General features: G+C 41.6%; 1 protein-coding gene across 9 annotated transcripts in view; it reads left to right on the top strand.

Moving 5' to 3' along the window:
- The window catches only part of TSNARE1 (t-SNARE domain containing 1), a 460205-nt gene that overhangs the window by 279827 nt on the left and 163131 nt on the right, over nucleotides 1-17247 (top strand). For all 9 annotated transcript variants that reach the window (XR_014953137.1, XM_085572620.1, XM_085572617.1 and 6 more), the window contains one exon: nucleotides 4320-4402. Coding sequence is in view for 8 of the 9 variants with exons in the window: in XM_085572620.1 (XP_085428746.1) it covers nucleotides 4320-4402 (83 nt within the window). In the remaining variant the exon portion in view is untranslated. The remainder of the gene's footprint in view (nucleotides 1-4319; nucleotides 4403-17247) is intronic.

Here is a 17247-nt window from a genome sequence, read left to right as displayed (position 1 = left end):
TGTTGAAATAACTTTTTTTTAATCAGAAAAAGAAGGAAATAGGGGACAAAATTAATCAGTTCTGTTGTTGTGATATAATATCCTGACATATCAAAGGGTTTAAAAGTAGAGCCTTGGATTGATTATCCCAGGCCACCTGAGAGCATCATGTGGGAACTGAGGACCCATGGATGGGTGACTGAGAGTGTGCAGTGGTCCCTGGGTCCAGGACAAGCACCCTCAGGACACTCTTCATATGCTGAGCCTTCTTCTGTGGCAAACATCAGGAATTTGAGGCCGCTTGTCTCTGTAAGAAAGAACAGTAAATTGCTTTGTAGATGCCAAAGTGATAATATTTCTGCACTCTGCTATTTAGCACCGAGCAGATGATAGGAGGTGCCTTATTCTCTGACAGGACATGTTGTTTTCCAACAGCCACACACAGGAAAATGCTTGAATTTTGAATTCCTGGGAGTTATATCCTGGCAGGCATGGCAAACCTCTGGCAGGGCAGTACCAGTTTTCAGCACATCCATATGCAGCAGATACTTGACATTTCCAAGATGCATTTCAAGGACAGTATAAATCATTCAGGAATAAGAAGTGCTGTGAATTTATGATGGTGTTTGGCTGTTGCCCTGTAGCCACTTTTATTCATTCAGACCAAGGGGTTCAGTCTGTTCACTGAAGAGAACCAACAGGAGGAGCTGGTTATGACATTTTAGGGTACTTTGAATATTCTTTGCAGACCTGCCTGGCAAATGGTGCTGAACTGGTTGTTCAGTGTGTCAGTCTTTGCCTCTGAGGGTTGTGATGTGTTGTGTGCAAGAATCAAAGCTCTGCTAAAGTCAGATGGGAAGGTAAGTTCTATCTGCCTGTTTTGGAAGCAATAACCACAGCTCCTCATGACTCACAGTGCTGAAAATTGTATTTTATTGCACCAATCTAAGCCAGTGTGGCCCATTTAGCCTGAATTTAACATATGAGCACGATTATTTTATAAACCCTCTCGTGTGCAGAATTTATAACTCGATGTTTACATTGAAGTTTGCAAATTACTAACCGTGAGCCATTTTAAACTTTGCTCTGGAAGAATTTCCTTCCCTTTAACATCCACAGCTCTGTCTTCACTAAGCCTGAGGGCCTTTTGTTCGTGGAATGACACTCACTTAAAACTTTCCAAGTACATGGCAATTCGAATGGGCAAAATTCATTTTCACGCTGAAAGCAATTTCCCTCCAAACTTGGCTTTTAATTAGGAAAGAAACCTCTATGCATTACCAAAATACTCCTTTTTTTTTCTTCTTCTTCTTTTTATTGTGCCTCTCAGTATGCTCTATTGATTATTTTTAGCCAGAAGTTGTAGCGATAAAAGAGGGTTAGGCTTATTAAAGTGCTAAAAATAAAAATATACTATGAAAACCTGAAGGGTCCCATTTTGGTTACTGCCAAGTGGGAGCATTTAAAAATTCTCATTCATGAGCTCACTTTCCTGTCGTTCAAGTGGTTTAGCTGAAATTCTGCCTTGTGAAATGAATCCATTGTGAAAATTCAGGTCATGTGAATGATTCCTTGACAGATTAGGGCAAAACCCCCAATCCAGCCACTGTCAATCCAATAATTTCCCATATAAGGCTTCTGTTGGTTATTATAAGGGTTTGATCTCAGGACACAGATAAATATCTGGAGTTGAAAGATACCTCGTGGGGGTCTCATTATTTCCATCTCTGTGTGATAAATGTGTCATAAAATCATTAAAAAATGAATCTAAAGCCTGGCTAGCTCTTTTACGTTCACTACTGCTATTGCAAGACTGTGTTTTAGATGAAAAATTATAAATATTTTCCTAATTCTCTGATGTATTTGGTTGCAAACACCATCTGCTTTGGTGCAGCCCTATCCCTGAGTTTATCAAAATGTCAACTGCATCCCCTTGGGATTTTTGTTCTCAAATTGTACAGTAAATTTGTCACCAGAGTCTGAAGGCAGAAAGCTGTTGTGGGATTCTGTTTCTTTGAGAATTTCCGGACCCAGGGCTGAATTATCTCCTTTGTTTGGGAACAAACTCACTATGCCTTTATCCCAAAGGGAAAGGAAAAGGCTAGATCCCTCCATCTGGGCTTTCAGCCTACTGAGGACCCTGCCACCCTTGCTGCTCCATCCCCCAGTGAGGTCCCTTGGCAAGGAGCCTGAAAGTGGCCAGGGTGAGGCTGTGAACCACCACTCGTGCAGCAAAGATTCACTGAAATGTCTGTCAGTGACAAACTCATCGTTGACTTATTAATATCATTGAATTATTGCTTGTTTCTTTTGTGATTTGAGCCAAATCCTCTTCCCTCTCTTTGCTCCCCTGTGTTAATCAGCAGAAATATCTGGTTAAATTGCTTTACATATTCATGCCTCATTATTGTAAAGTTTTAGAGCTGGTTTGGTGGGGGTTTTTTGTTTGTCTTAGTTTTTCCCCTGTGCCTCAGGACTACAAGTTGCTTCAAAAAATAGAATTTAGATGGGAGCTTTACTTATTCCAAGGCTGGTATTCCCCCACTGGCAGAAGGAGTGAGCAGAAACAGTTCCAGCAGGGCCCAAGCTCCCTCTGTGACATCCATCAACTCATCCAGGACGTGGAGCACGTCCTTCTTTCCTGGGAAAGCCTGTGCTGGGAAAAACAGAGATGATGTTCTCAAAAGCTCTGCCCAAGGTGTGGTTCTCCCATTCCAGGGAGCACTAAGGGGTGTGCACAGTGTTTAATTTTATCTAACGAAGGTAAATCTCCTCAAGCCTCCCTGCAAGCAGAGAAAAGTGTTGGGTTCCTCTGGAGGGCCTTTGAAGGGAGCTAAATTAAGCTGCTTCTATGATTTCCCTCTTCCCAGGAGAAGTGCAGACAGATTACTCTTGTTTTAGAAGGATATATTTAATACATTTCTCCTCTGTAGCTCCTCTCTGCCTAAATGATTCATTTTCTGAGGCCAATCAGCCTTTAAGAGATGTTGAGCAGTGAAGGGTGTCTGCACTAAGATCCCAAGGAACTTTATACACGACCAAGTTCTGTTGCATTGATTAGGCACTTGGGGTTTTGCTCTTTTTTCTCTTTTTTTTGTGTTTTTTTTTCCCCTTTGCTTTGCTTTTCTAAAAATGTATTTTATTTTGAGTTAAAATGGCTTAATTACCTTAACAGACTTTAACACTGTTTCATTTAAAAATGGGAAAATGTGAATGCAAGCACTTTGCACAAATTATCTGCAAACCCTCATTTCTTTGTCCACCATGAAAGTGGAGAGATTAATTCCTGTTCTTTCCTTTAGAACCTTAAAGAATAAATTACTTGAATCTTTTGTGGCATGTCTTAATCCAACTCCTTATACTATTAATTGAAGAATTTCCACTGGTTTTATTAAGGATTAGAGAAATCCCTGGAATTTTATTCTACCTGAGGCTGAGTTCTCCTGATTGAGTTCATGCACCCTGTGGTTTATTTTGTGCTCAAAACCACCCATTTGATCAAGAAACAGACCAAGGGCACATCCTCTTACACTGTGAGCAGAAATTATTGGCTGTACATCTCTTGGAGGATAAGATTTCCAAGACTTCCACTGGAAAAACAAAACCTTTTTTGCAGGTTTTATACCATAGCTGTCTTGCTTCTTAAGCACAGTCAGGAGTCAAAGTTAATATTTGATTTTGATGGAAGTAGGGACCTGCCAGTTGTGATGGGTAGATGATAATCTTTCTTTTCCAGTCTCATTTTGATTCCTTCTGGTTCATCCAGGCTTCCCCCAATGCCAAACAAAGCAATGCAGGGTGAGATTCTTCTCACTTCATTGTAGATTCCAGCAACTTTTCTCAATCTGAGCCATTTTACAGACCTCCACTGCAGCTTGGAAATGTGGTCCAAGAGTTTGACTTGTGGCTTGTTTACTCTGATCAGCTCCTGGAGAGTGGGAGGAATTGCACACCATGGATTTGCTCTCTGTGCTATTGTCTGGGATGATTTGATCAAGAGCAGACACCTGAGCATGGTCAATAACCCACATGAACCTTATCCCTGAGCTCTAACAACCAGATCATTTCAGGTGCTATGTTCCTTCTGTAATTTAATCCAGTAAATTTGTCAGTCTTGAGCCACTTTCTGTTGAATTCCCTGTCACTCTTCCCATTTATCTCAGAAGGAATGGGATGGATGTTCATCAAAATGGGTGTTGGTCCTACTTCCCAGCTGAACTGCAGGTCACAAACAAGAGGCTGCTCCTCTCTTTATGCCCATGAGTAAATTGCAGAATTGCTGTTGGCGTAAAACCTTTATTTATTTTTTTTTGTACCCTCTAATTTCTTTTAATTTGCAGATAGCATTGAAGCCAACATTGAGGCCTCTTCTTCCAACGTAGAATCAGCCAATGAGCAGTTGGCAAAAGCAAGTCAGCACCAAGTAAGTGGCACTAAAAAAAAACCTACAAATGCTTTCAGTGATAGTATTTACAATAAACAAAACACCTGGCAGCTGTGAACCACTGGGGACATGGATTTGTGCTACCTGGAAAGATGATAAAGCATATTCTAAGTAGGAACTAAACATTTTTATATATGAATATATATATATATGTATAGATTACCATAACACAGACAATTTGCTTTAGAGTAGTCATTAAGAAATCTGCATATTAAACAGACATTTCCCAGTAGGAAAGTCAACAATTAGCTACTGTTGTTCTTGGAAAGACACCATAAAAAGCACATCATTTAAGTGCATATGTGCTTCTGTTTGGTGTGTTTCCCTATAATCAGGCAACAGTACTTTAAGAAAACAACTTGAGTTGTCAAACAACATGATGTGGTTGGTGAATAATGGCTGTGGTGGTGGTGTTCAGCACATTTCAAAAGCAATTTGAGGGATTTTTTTGTGAATTGTTTTTTTTTTTCCTTCATTGGAGCAAGAATAAAACATAAACACACACACATACACATACAAATATTCATCTTTTTGAAAACAGCTTGCCCAAAAAGAACTCTTTGATGGTTGTAGTTAGTACTTTCTAGGGATGAAGCGGGGTGGGGGAATGAACAAAGTAAAAAATTGTTATCAATTGCAATGTGACTGACAGAAGAAAAACCTGCTGGTTTTCTTTTTTCCTCAAGCATAAATTGGTGATTTTCATGTGTCTGGAGTTTTGACAAAATGTAGCTGAGGTCCCTGAGAGCACATGGTGCCTGTTAGTTGTCCTTGGACACAGTGAACTCTGAAGCTCTGGGGCCAACCTCCAGACCAAAGGAGTAACACTCACAGAAATTTTACTCTGATGCAATTGAGTGATTTTAAAATTATCAATAGCTCATTTGCTAGTGAAATGCATTGTCCAAATTTTGGGAAATAAGAGTGAGTTTTGTAGAACTTTGATGTTGCAGAAAATAAGTGCTGTCTTCAGCTAGATTTTGGGTTTTAATGTATATATATTTAAAATAATGTGTGTTGCCCTGCATGTTATCCTGCATTCACTTTGAAAATAACTTGTTACATGAAGTCTAAAGTGAAACTGGAATGAATTTAATACTTGACCTGACTGTAGAGCTGATTGCAAAGCTGTAAATGAGTTAATGATGACTTTGGCCGGGAAGGTTGAAGAGGAGTCAGGCAGAAAATGAATGCAGCACAGTCTAAAGGCTCTACTTTCTTCAGCCAGCAGGAGCTGCTGAAATAGCCTTCCCAGACAGGAGGCCCTTTTTTCCTCAGATACGTTCATCAGGATAAAGATAAAGCCAGTTTTAGCAAGGCAACCCCTGCCAAGGGCATAAATATGATCTGATTGGTGTACATGAGAAAACAGTCTCTCTTGCACTTGAAACAAGCCCATAATGTCAAATATCACTCACAAAACTTTATCTGCTAAAGGAAATGTGCAATCCAGATCTCCTGTGGAGCACAGGGAACTGTCCTGTGCCCTACTGGATGTTGATCACCAGAAAAATATGTGTAAACCCATGGAGTCTTTGCTTCTTTTTTGCCAGGGCTGGGATTTAACACACAAGACATTATTTCTTGTTCAGACTCAGATGTTTATTAGTTCTTATCTGTATTACCGTGTCACAGACTGTGAGTTCTACAGCACTTCACTCTAACAAACTAAAAATGGAGACCTATCTCTCTTTCTACAAGGCCTTTTAAGAATAAACTGTCCAATTAAGAAATGACACCTAAATTATTTTTACTTTTAACCCAAGAACCAAACACCCATGGCCCGAAGAGTGGACTTTCTTGTCCAATTACACAAAACCACCCAAACCCATGGAGAAGAAGGTAAAAAAGGACCAGCCTCCTCCCTAAAACCTCCATGTTGCTTTGTGTGTATTACTATATTCTAAAAACTCAAACTCTAAGTTTTCCACCCTGTGATATTACACACTCCTATTCAAACTACACACCCATAATGCCAGTGCTATCATTCAGTTTTGGAAGCCTTCTCCACGGCCTCAGGTCAAATGCAATGTTCTCTTGGGAGTCAGTGTCTGTCAGCACAGAAACTCTAAAACTCTCAGCAGCCAGGGTTCCAACATAAACCCAGCTCACTCTTTGTCACCATGAGCAGAAAACGAGGTGACGTTTTTGTCACTTCCACGGCTGGCCTGCTGGCTGGGGCTGGTCAAGTTGCACGTGATGCCTTTCACCCAAAGGGACACGGTCCCCATGGTGGGACAGGAAGGGCCCTGGTGCCACAGCCCTCAGGGATGCTGCAGGGAGGGAGGCTGATGCCCCTTGCACACATTTGGATGATGCAGTGTGAGTGCAGGTCATCCTTCCTGGTGGTTTGCCTGGTTTTGGACGCTTTGGAAATATCTGGCATGGGTTTGGGAGAGTGATCAGCCAGATGGCCCTGTGGGTGAGCTGCTTTTAAGGGACCTGCCAGAGCTTTACACGCTCCAAATTCCATCTGGCTCATCTGTGCTGCTCAGGGACCAAAGGCACAAACTGTTTCTTACATCTTACTGAGCAGTTTTCCTTCTTTTGTTAAACTGCTAATTCATGAGTATGTGTGCCTGTTACTTATGTTACAGTGTGATTATCCTGTAAATGCAGGCTGGCTTACAAACATTTGTTATTTATTGCTGTTTATATGTATATAAACATGTGTGTGTGTGTGTATGCAGTATTTTATTAGTCAATGTAGTGTTTTTATTAGTCTATCAACAAATGTATACATAAATTGGGAAATCAGAAAGGTCAACACCGTTGAAACATTTGAGTTTAGGACTTTCTGTAGAACTTAATGGAAGGATTTCTGTCAGGAATAATGATTCAGTGGCTGGTTATTTAGAGCAATATTTGCATGTAACCCATGCAGTCACTTCAACAATACAACTTGGAGAACCTGTCCCAACCTACACATTAATATAACAAAGAACCAGTAAATAGTTTTTACTTATTTACTCAAAAATGAGACATTTAGGTTCCCTGAAATGATAGAAATGTTAAAAAAAAAAGTAAATATCTTCACAAGAAGCTCCTTTGTCTGCATTTTAAATTTGGTAAGGTGCTCCTTCCTCTTGAGATGCGTGTGCTAACAGCAGTGTTTTATTACTCTGAGTCAATTCTCATGTGCCCCATCTAAACTCTAAAAGATTAGTGGGAGCTGTCAGAGCTTTGGAATATGCATATATATATATATGCATATATATATAGAAGCAGATTTTTTATCTTTCATTTTAAATTATAATTGGAAAATAATTGTTTCTGCTTAAACTTATTTTTACTACAAGTCACAGTTAAGCTGGGTCAGTGCATTATCTGTGGGAACACACAGGGTCAAAATGCATATGAAAGCAGTGAGTTGAATATTGATACAATACAAAATGTACTGATACATTTTTTTTCCATATGAAAACCCTGTTGGTCACAGAAATCTGACAATTTTGACTTTTTTTATCCTACTTTCACTAGAAAACCTGAGTTTGAAAAATTACTGAGAAACAAATGTGGCAGGGAGAAGCCAGTAGAAGTTCTCTCCTGCACTGGTCCTGCTTCCATACCTTTCTTTTCAGTGAGGGTCTCATTTCTCTTGGGTCTTGAGCAGGAATGATGACTCCTGCCATTAATACCAACAGCCCAGGTTTGCCTTTTGAAATTTCCTTTTCCCTGCCCCCAGAGAAAATGATTCATCCCACCCATCTCAAGACACCAATTTGAACTTGGGTCAAACTGCTCTCTGGAAGAGAGGGATTTATTAGACCAGATATGAGTGTTTTTGGTGATGTGTGTTTAAGTGTCTAAACCTCCTTTCCATGATACATGAGGAGGAATTGCTTTCAGCACTTTGTGTCTCATCTCACAGGAAACATCTGACATAGGCAGGTCTGCTGGCTGCCTCTTAGGACAAGTTTGTTCTCTCCTTTGGCCATTAAATTGAGATTATATCAATTACGCTACAAATATTAACTGGAAAATTAATCCCATGCCTATCACCTGTCTCTTTATTGGGAAAATTGGAATATGTAGATGCCCTACCTACCCTTGAGGTTAGTTTAGGTGGGCTGGACATCACCCTGAAGGGATGGCATGGAGATGAGCACTTTTACTTTGCTCTTTGCTAGATTTGCTCAGAACTTCCTGCAGGTGGATTGAGAGGAAGGAGAAGAAGCCAACGCAGACTCCACGGGCACACATTAAACCAGTTGCTCTTCTTTTTTCATGCAAAGTTTGGCCTAAGTTCAGCTTGGCCTCACTGACTGAAGGACTCTGTGTGCTGACTGCTGGAGCAAATTTGTTTTGGAAGAACTGCTTGTGTTGCTCTGAATAATGCTGGTTGCTTTCCTTCCCTCTATCCTCTGTGGAAGTCAAGCTAATTTGGATTCCCTGGCATTGCAAAGGCAAACAGCAGTTCAGTGACCCACTTGTGTAGTCTAAGAACAATGAGTTTTTTTCCAGTAACGAAGCAATTCCTGGGTCTGGCTTTCATGGGTACAACACACAGAGGGGCACTTTGAAGGCTGGAGCTCTGAGGAAAAGAAGCCTCATAAATCTGTGATATTTGCAGAGATCTTATTGCCTGGGGACCACTGATAAAGGACTGTCTTTAACCTTTGCTCAAATAACTCATTGGTGTTTTAACAACAGAAGGAAATTTGAGTTTCAAAAATCACCTTCTCAGAGTCATTGAATTTTTGTGGCATGGTAGCCTCTCAAAGCACTTGTTGCTTATAAATATTGTGACAATTAAGATAATCTCCTCCTCTTCACTAGATATGCTCTAAGACCTTGTCTTTTACTGCCACTGAATAATTTTAACTTTAGTTTTATAATTAAGAGCTAACTGGCACTATCATTGCACCCTGACCTGTGCAGCAGTCATATAGAAACTGCAAATCCATGGGGGACCAGCATGGTTGGATTATCTTGATGCAAGCTGAGGCTATTTCCCTTTAACTTGTTACTTTTTACCTGGGTGAAAAGACTGACCCCCACCTGGCTACACCTTCCTTTCAGAGCTGTAAGGAGCAAGAAGGTTCTCCCTGAGCCTCCTTTTCTCCAGGCTGAGCCCCCCAGCTCCCTCAACTGCTCCTCATCATGATACCTCAGGTTTTGGCTTTTATATTTTTCCGATTCTATACTGCTTTATTGTGTGGGTCTGAACTTCATATTAGGGGATGGTGAGCTCTCTTCACAGAGCAAGGAGACAAAACAATTCCTTCTCTAGCTGGGGACCAAGGACAAATGATCCAAATCTCAGGCCCAAGAGCATAAACAATGTGGACTGAAGAGAGGAAAACAAGAAGGATGAGACTTCATGGGGTAAAGCTTTAATTTCCAATATGCAAATGGGCCAAAACTTGTAAAAGTGAGAGACCCTGTGACCAGTCATCCGTTTTGTGACCATTTTGGGTTTAACTTGAGTGTAGCCCTGGCTGGGCTCTTATATTACCCAAAGTGTATCCATTGAGGCCTTTCAGTAAATCCCTACTTTATTCTTTAGCTCTGTCCAGCCTCTGTTCTAGGTCAGCCTTCTCAAGGCATCAATCAAACTCACTCTCTAGACCCTCCACCAGCAGCAGTTGGTTGGAATAAAACTCCTGCCTCCTTTTTTCCTTGCTCACTGGCTCTCTATAAACAGCAGGCTGAGTTTTCAGGTTGTGGGGTGCTTTATTTTGAAGCAGCTTCTGTCTTTGCCTGCTTTTTTACTGTATTTTAATGCAGCCATTTACAGAACAGCTGCTTTCCGTGGGAAGTGGTGTTCGAGTCAGCGCCAGTCCGTGTGATAAATGAACTGTGTGAATCCAGCAACTTAACCTCAGCAAGGTCTGAGCCACAACATTTATTTAAAACTCTCCTTGTTTTCTGTAAATAATGGATCTGTGTGATCAAATATTTATTAAGAAAGGGGTTGTTTAGAGCTTTTGGGTGTCATGTGTTCCTGTGTATAAAGGTAAAATCTTTCAGGCCATTTTTAATCACAGCAGAACATCTCTTCATTTGTACTATCCAAAAGGGGGAGATGCCTGATCCAAGTAGTATCTTAGTCTTTTTTTTTTTTTTTTTTTTTTTTTTTATTCCTTTATTATAAAACACCAACTGTGAAATTTTTGGGAGAAAAATTAAAAAAAAAATATCCACTGTAAGCTTATTTTTTATTTAAGCACAAACTGTTCAAGGAGGAAGTGGAAGGGGCATGAGTGGAGAAGAGAAGGAATCCAGAGGAGGCCATGAAGATGATTTGAGGGATGGAGAACCTCTCCTGTGAGGAAAGGCTGAGAGAATTGTGATTGTTCAGCATGGAGAAGGGAGGACTCCAGGGTAAATTTATTGTGTAAACTTATTGTCTAGGTACTTTGAGGTACCTAGAGGGGGATACAGCAAACCTGGAGAGGAACTTTTACAAGGGCAGAGTGATAAGACAATGGGGAATGGCTTTAAACTGACAGAATGCATGTTTAGATTGGATAATAGGAAGAAATTTTTCCCTGTGAGGGTGGTGAGGCTCTGGCAGAGGTTGCCCAGAGAAGATGTGGTTGCTCCATCCCTGGAATTGCCCAAGGCCAGGTTGGGAGGGCTTGGAGCAACCTGGGATAGTGCAAGGTGTCCCTGCCCATGGCAGGGTTGGAACTTGGTGATCTTTAAGGTTCCTCCTGACCCAAACCATTCTGTTATTTGGTGTGATATGAAACACCTGGGAGCAAGTTTAGTGGTGATCGATCTGTTTTCTCTGGTGAGAAGATGTGTAGGTAGGACACAGATTTTACTGACTCTTCACCTCGGTGGAATGCAGCTCTGAGGCTGTTCCAAGTCAAGAATATTCTTATTTTAAGAATATCAGTTACACTGATTGTGGTGGCCTGCATCCAGTATTTCAAAGGCAAGAATTTTCTGTTTGAAAGCTCTGAGCAAGTCTGATCTGTGACAAGTCAGAGATGACAGAAGGAAATCACAGACTGTCTTTTGTTTTTCTAATTCATTTGTTTAATAGAATCTCTTTCCAGGGTACAATTTCATTTTGAGGGGTCAGAGATTAAAAAGCAATTTTCCCTTGCTAGCAGCAGCATAAACTAGTGAGTTACATTTCTCTTAATGGCCTCATTTAACAGAGGAGTGAACGGAAATCCTTGGTTACTGACTGGAAAACCACACATAGACTCATCTTTGTGCCCAGTGGCAGCACATATAATAAATTGCCCTGCTCAAAGGTCAAAGCTTTGAGAAATTGTATTAAACTTACTTCTTAATGGGCTAGAGATACCAAGGAATTAGGAATATTATCACTGGAGATGCATACCTAACTCCACGGAAATGAGGAACAGAATTTAAGCATCCTTGAGTCCCAGCTGTGTAGCCTGAAGTGTTATTGCACTGGGCTGTGAGCTTGTCACATCTCATCAAGCAGCAGAATGGTCGAGCTTGGTCAGTGCTTGCACTGGAAAGCTCTGCTGAAATGTGCACATGCAGGCAGCAGTGCTCTCCTGCTCGGTTTTCCTTTCTGGTGCAGGGACACTGTCCAGGCAGTGTCACCATTCCTCAAGAATTTCGTGTGAAGTCACTGAAGTGTCAGTGAGTCAGAGGACGCCACAGAGATGCTCAGAGGGTTGGAGACCCTCTGCTCTGGGGCCAGGCTGGGATGGCTGGGGGAGAGAGGAGAGGAATAGGAATAGGAATAGGAATAGGAATAGGAATAGGAATAGGAATAGGAATAGGAATAGGAATAGGAATAGGAATAGGAATAGGGAGAGGGGAGGGGAGGGGAGGGGAGGGGAGGGGAGGGGAGGGGAGGGGAGAGGAGAGGAGAGGAGAGGAGAGGAGAGGAGAGGAGAGGAGAGGAGAGGAGAGGAGAGGAGAGGAGAGGAGAGGAGAGGAGAGGAGAGGAGAGGAGAGGAGAGGAGAGGAGAGGAGAGGAGAGGAGAGGAGAGGAGAGGAGAGGAGAGGAGAGGAGAGGAGAGGAGAGGAGAGGAGAGGAGAGGAGAGGAGAGGAGAGGAGAGGAGAGGAGAGGAGAGGAGAGAAGAGTCTGGGGGGACCTTAGAGCCCTTTCCAGTGCCTAAAGAGAATGGAAAGGAAACCTGGAGAGGGAATTTTAAGAAGGACCTGGAGTAGCAGGACAAGGGGCAATGGCTTTAAACTGAAAAAGGGTCCATTTCTATTAGATATAAGGATGAAATCTTCTCTGTGAGAGTGAAGGCCCCAGCACATATCACCCATCCCTGGAAGTGTCCGTGGCCAGGTTGGATGGGTCTTGGAGCAACCTGGGATAGTGGAAGGTGTCCCTGCCCATGGTGGGGAGTTGGAATGAGATCATCCCTCCCAACCCAAATCACTGGGTGGCTCTAAAGATCCCACATTGGTTTTCAAAGCCACAGTGAAACTAATAGTTGACATCGACTGTGGGGGTTTATATTCCAGTTTCTGTGTCTTGATTTTTAACTTGATTTACTTGATGAGCACCAGTTTAGCAGTCCACCTTTCCACAGGAACAGTCTAAGTGACCTGCAGTAAGTATGGTGTAACTCATCAGACTTGGTACTTAAAATTTAGGCAGCTGGAAGAAAACAGGCTAAGCTTCCTTTCCCATGCCTCTGGAAGATTGTTTTTCCTGTTTCTCTTGGATATTGTATTTCAGTCTGTGATGAACAGTGCCCAGGAGGTGAACATCTTGCTTTCATGCTGACAGACAAGTACCTTCAAAAAACACTTTAATAGACAGGGAGAGTTTGACTTCTTTGCCTAAAAACTAATATTTAATATCTTTTTGTGCTGAGTAGGGAATCCTGCTGCCCTTCTGGCTTCTGCTGTGGAAGGCTGTTGTTCCTTTCCAAACCACTTTCACCTGTGTTAGCTGTGTTTAAATGCTGCAAAGAACCTGGGGCATCTCCAATGGTCAGGAAGTAGCTGAGAAAGTAAATGCTTATTCACCTGTTGTGCTTTAATAACTGTATTGATCATGAAGGGAAAATGATATGTAAGGAGAAAAAAGATACAGAAAATGAAATTGCTTTTATTTCCATCTTGACAAAACCTGGAAGCACTTTAATCAAAGGTGTTTTCCATATTCCTGAAAGAAATCATAGCCTGGTAGGACACCTTTGTAGCAGAGCTCTGGGGTTGTGGCCCGGCACTATCAGAAGTGAAGAATGGGAATTGTTAAGTTCAACGTGTGCTCAAGAGGAGAAAAGAGAGTCAATTATAGCCTTTCTAAATCTGACTCCAGCAACACGCAAAGCTCTTAGAAACATTTTGAAATGAGGAATGAAAAGCAAGGAGTTCTGTGCAGGGACAGTTTGGGATTTCATTTCCCTTTGAAAGGGTCATTGCATATGTCTCTTTGTGAGGGGAAAGGATTTCCTTAGACAAAGAGGCACTTGACTTCTTGGTCTTCAGAGAAAAACTATCTACAATTCTATCACGTGAGGGTTGTCCTTGTCTAGAAGATTCATAGGAGAAGCTTCTTCTTGCATGGCCAGCTCTGATGTCTCTTAATTTTGTTCTACCTCACACTCTGTTATAAATTCAGCTCAAGCCTTCGGCAAAATTCAGTCATTCCTAAATTCCCTGCTGGGGAATTAAGGGATTTAGGTTTTCTGTGGAATGCATTTAGGAGACTAGGAAACATCTACAGGAACCTGCTCCTCTTCATAAAGTCCAACTTCATTTTTCCTTTTTTTTTAAGATGACTCTAGGAAAAACAATTTACAAGGTCGGTCGAAAATTCATTATGATTTTTATGTCACAGTAAGCGCCACATTTGATCTATTTTTAGTGGACTTGGGTCTATTCTTCAAAAGTTTTTTGGCTTTTGTCTAGTGAGCCATTCTTCCTTTTTACAGACAACAATGCTGTCCATTTACAAGAAACAATTCTTGCATCAGTTCTTTTTACTGTAGAAGACATTTTTCTTACACAGACCTGAAGCATATAAAAAGTAAAATAAACTTTATTTGTATTTATCTTTCCTCTTTAGAGTCCATCCCAGTGGATATTACCTTTTTCTGAAACATTTTTTTTTTTGGTTAAGAGTTTAAAGAAAAGGGAATAATCTGTAACTTCATGCTTTCACTGATGTCAAAGGCACATTAATGGAAGGAGAATAGAGCTTTATCCACTATACAGATCACATTTGCTGATTTAATAGTACTGTGGAGAATTCATGAGCGTGAAGGTAAGTTTATTTTTTACCTAAGCAGAGAAATCTTAAATTCTACTCATAGTCTCCAAGCTTCCCCTGACTCTTCCCAGCTGTGCCTTTAAAAGGGTTTATTACTGAATATTGAGTAGTATAAGGATGCTAATCTTGCTCTAGTTTGAGGGATTGCAATCTTGTTAATCCTAGGCCATATTTCTCCCCATCCAGGCAAGATTTAAATAGATCTGAAACTAGTGAAGAAATAATTAAACCTAATTTTTGGTGACTATCCTCATGGCTTCCTTACATCTCAAGAATAAGAAAATCCAAGTGTTGCTTTCCTTTGCCACAAGCAATGAGCATGAACATGGAATTGATTACAGCTCAGCTGATGCACGGGGTGGGACCCATCTCAACTAACTTTGGGTGTTTCCAAATCAGGAATTAATCACTGGCTGTGTTGCCCAGGTGCTCTACATCCTCACTAGAGAGCTAGGAAGTATTTTGATGTCATATGGCTGCTGAAAGATGGGATCATTGGTGCTAGGAAGTATTTTGATGTCATATGGCTGCTGAAAGATGGGATCATTGATGCCATAGGATCCCCCAGACTCTGGGATCTGTGCCAGCCCCAAACATGGCTGTGCCTTATCCCTCAGGTCTGTGTGGATGTGCCAGATCCCACAGGGCAGCTCATATCCAGATGTTTGTCTTTATGTGGGAGTGAGCCACGCTGAGCAGGAGAGTTCATTCTGCCTGGCTTGAGAACACAAGCATTACCTTCCTCCAAAAAGAATTCTCTAATTAATTTTACTTGAATGCAGCTTTAATTAATTTAATTCTCTATTAAATTAATTAATCCTTAAGTGGCTTTTGTGTGAGTCTTCATCACATTAGAAGAGGGCACTTTAATCTCCTGTCTGGTGCTGGGTGCTCCCTTTGAGGCACGGGGCAGTTCCTGGGGGCACAGGAAAGCATCAGGAGCGATCCGAGAGCTGCCAAGCCAGGCTGCAGAGGGAAGATTACAAAAACAGTTGCTTAAGCTAAAAAAAAAAAATGATAGAGTTGAAGATAAAGGTCTCTTGGTGCATAAAAGTCTACTGCAAAGAGGAAAAGAATAATCACTGCTTTATTTTTGTTTATTACAGTTGGGAAGAACAAGAAGTAATGGACTTAAGCTGCAGCAGGAAAGAATCAGGGCTGATATTAAGAAAAGCTGTTTAATGATAAGGAGATTGAAATACTTCCTGGGGAGATTTTAGAGTCTCTAGCACTGGGTATCTGTAACAGTATCTAGTGAAACATATTTCAGGAATGGTGTTTGTATAATTGCTTTTACTGTTGCCTGTCAGATCACGCTGCAAGGTCCAGTGTAAACAGAACATTCATATTGTATCACAAACCATCATTATCTAATCAGAAAATGCTGCAGCCGTGAATCATTCTTTGATTTTCATTCTCATCCTCTCCTCGTCCCCTGCCTTCTCCTCTCCAAAGCTCCTGTTAGGAAATTGCTTTAGGGCCAAAATCACTGATTTAGTTTGGCAAAGGTGATGAGATTCAGCATTTTCTGTCAGCACTGCCTAGATTGGGTGTTGGGGACAAATCATAGAATCATGGAATGGCTTTGATTGGAAGGGACCTTAAAAATCATCCAGTTCCAAATCCTGCCATGGTCAGGGACACCTTCCACTATCCCAGGTTGCTCCAAGCCCCATCCAACCTGGCCTTGGACACTTCCAGGGATGAGGAAGCCACAGCAGCAGCCTGTGCCAGGGCCTCACCACCCTCACAGGGAAGAATTTTTGCCTAAAATTTCATCTACATCTACCCTCCTTCAGCTTAAATCTATTAAATCCCATAAATCACGTTATCCCCGTATTTTCTACATGGCTTCCAGGTGTCCCAGATTTGTTCTCCAAATTATTTCCACAGACGTGTAGTCAATAAAATCATGGTGGGTGTCCTCAGCAGTCCTTTGGATGAGGCAGCTGAGCCACACAGGCATTGATTTGACATTTGTGGGAGCTGGCATTGTACTCTCTTTTAATGGTAACAGATAATCACCACATTTCACTTTAACAAGCTGTTGGAATTCTGAGTTCTGGTTATGTTTGATTAGCATCAGGGCTGGAAATAAGGAGGATTTATAGGACGAGGGAAAATGAATGTGATGGTAGAATTCAGGAGGGAATATATCCCTGCTGCTGAATTAAATAAGGCCGGGGGCTGTCCTGTGAATCCAAGGCCTGGTTATGTCCTCATGATTAAATTATGAAATAGAAACATAGAATGGTTTGGGTTGAAAGTGACCTTTAAACGTCACCAATCCAACCCCCTGCAATGAGCAGGCACATCTCCTGTGCAGGAAGAGGACAGCATCCAAACACTCCACTGGGAATGGCCCCTGCCATGTGCTACACAGGACCTGGTCATTCCTGGGGAGAACAGGACAAAGCTGCACCCAAGAGAATGCATGGATGATGAAGAGTCACCTTTTGTGGCTCTGCCTCACTCTGCCTCATCCCTCTTCGAGTTATGAGTACAGAACCAGCTGCTTTGTGCCAAAAGTTTGTGCACAGACACTCTTTGCTTATTTTCACTTGCCCCAGGGTTTTGTAAAACCATAATTTAAGGCCAGGTCTGAGACACATCCCTCTGCATCCTTGGATTACAGAGCTGTGAGAT

The sequence above is a fragment of the Lonchura striata genome, chromosome 2 (assembly GCF_050655825.1).
Source record: "Lonchura striata isolate lonStrDom1 chromosome 2, ASM5065582v1, whole genome shotgun sequence".
In the NCBI taxonomy this organism is placed as follows: domain Eukaryota; kingdom Metazoa; phylum Chordata; class Aves; order Passeriformes; family Estrildidae; genus Lonchura; species Lonchura striata.
Note: the sequence above shows the minus strand (reverse complement) of the source record. Positions and strands in the feature narration are given on the sequence as shown.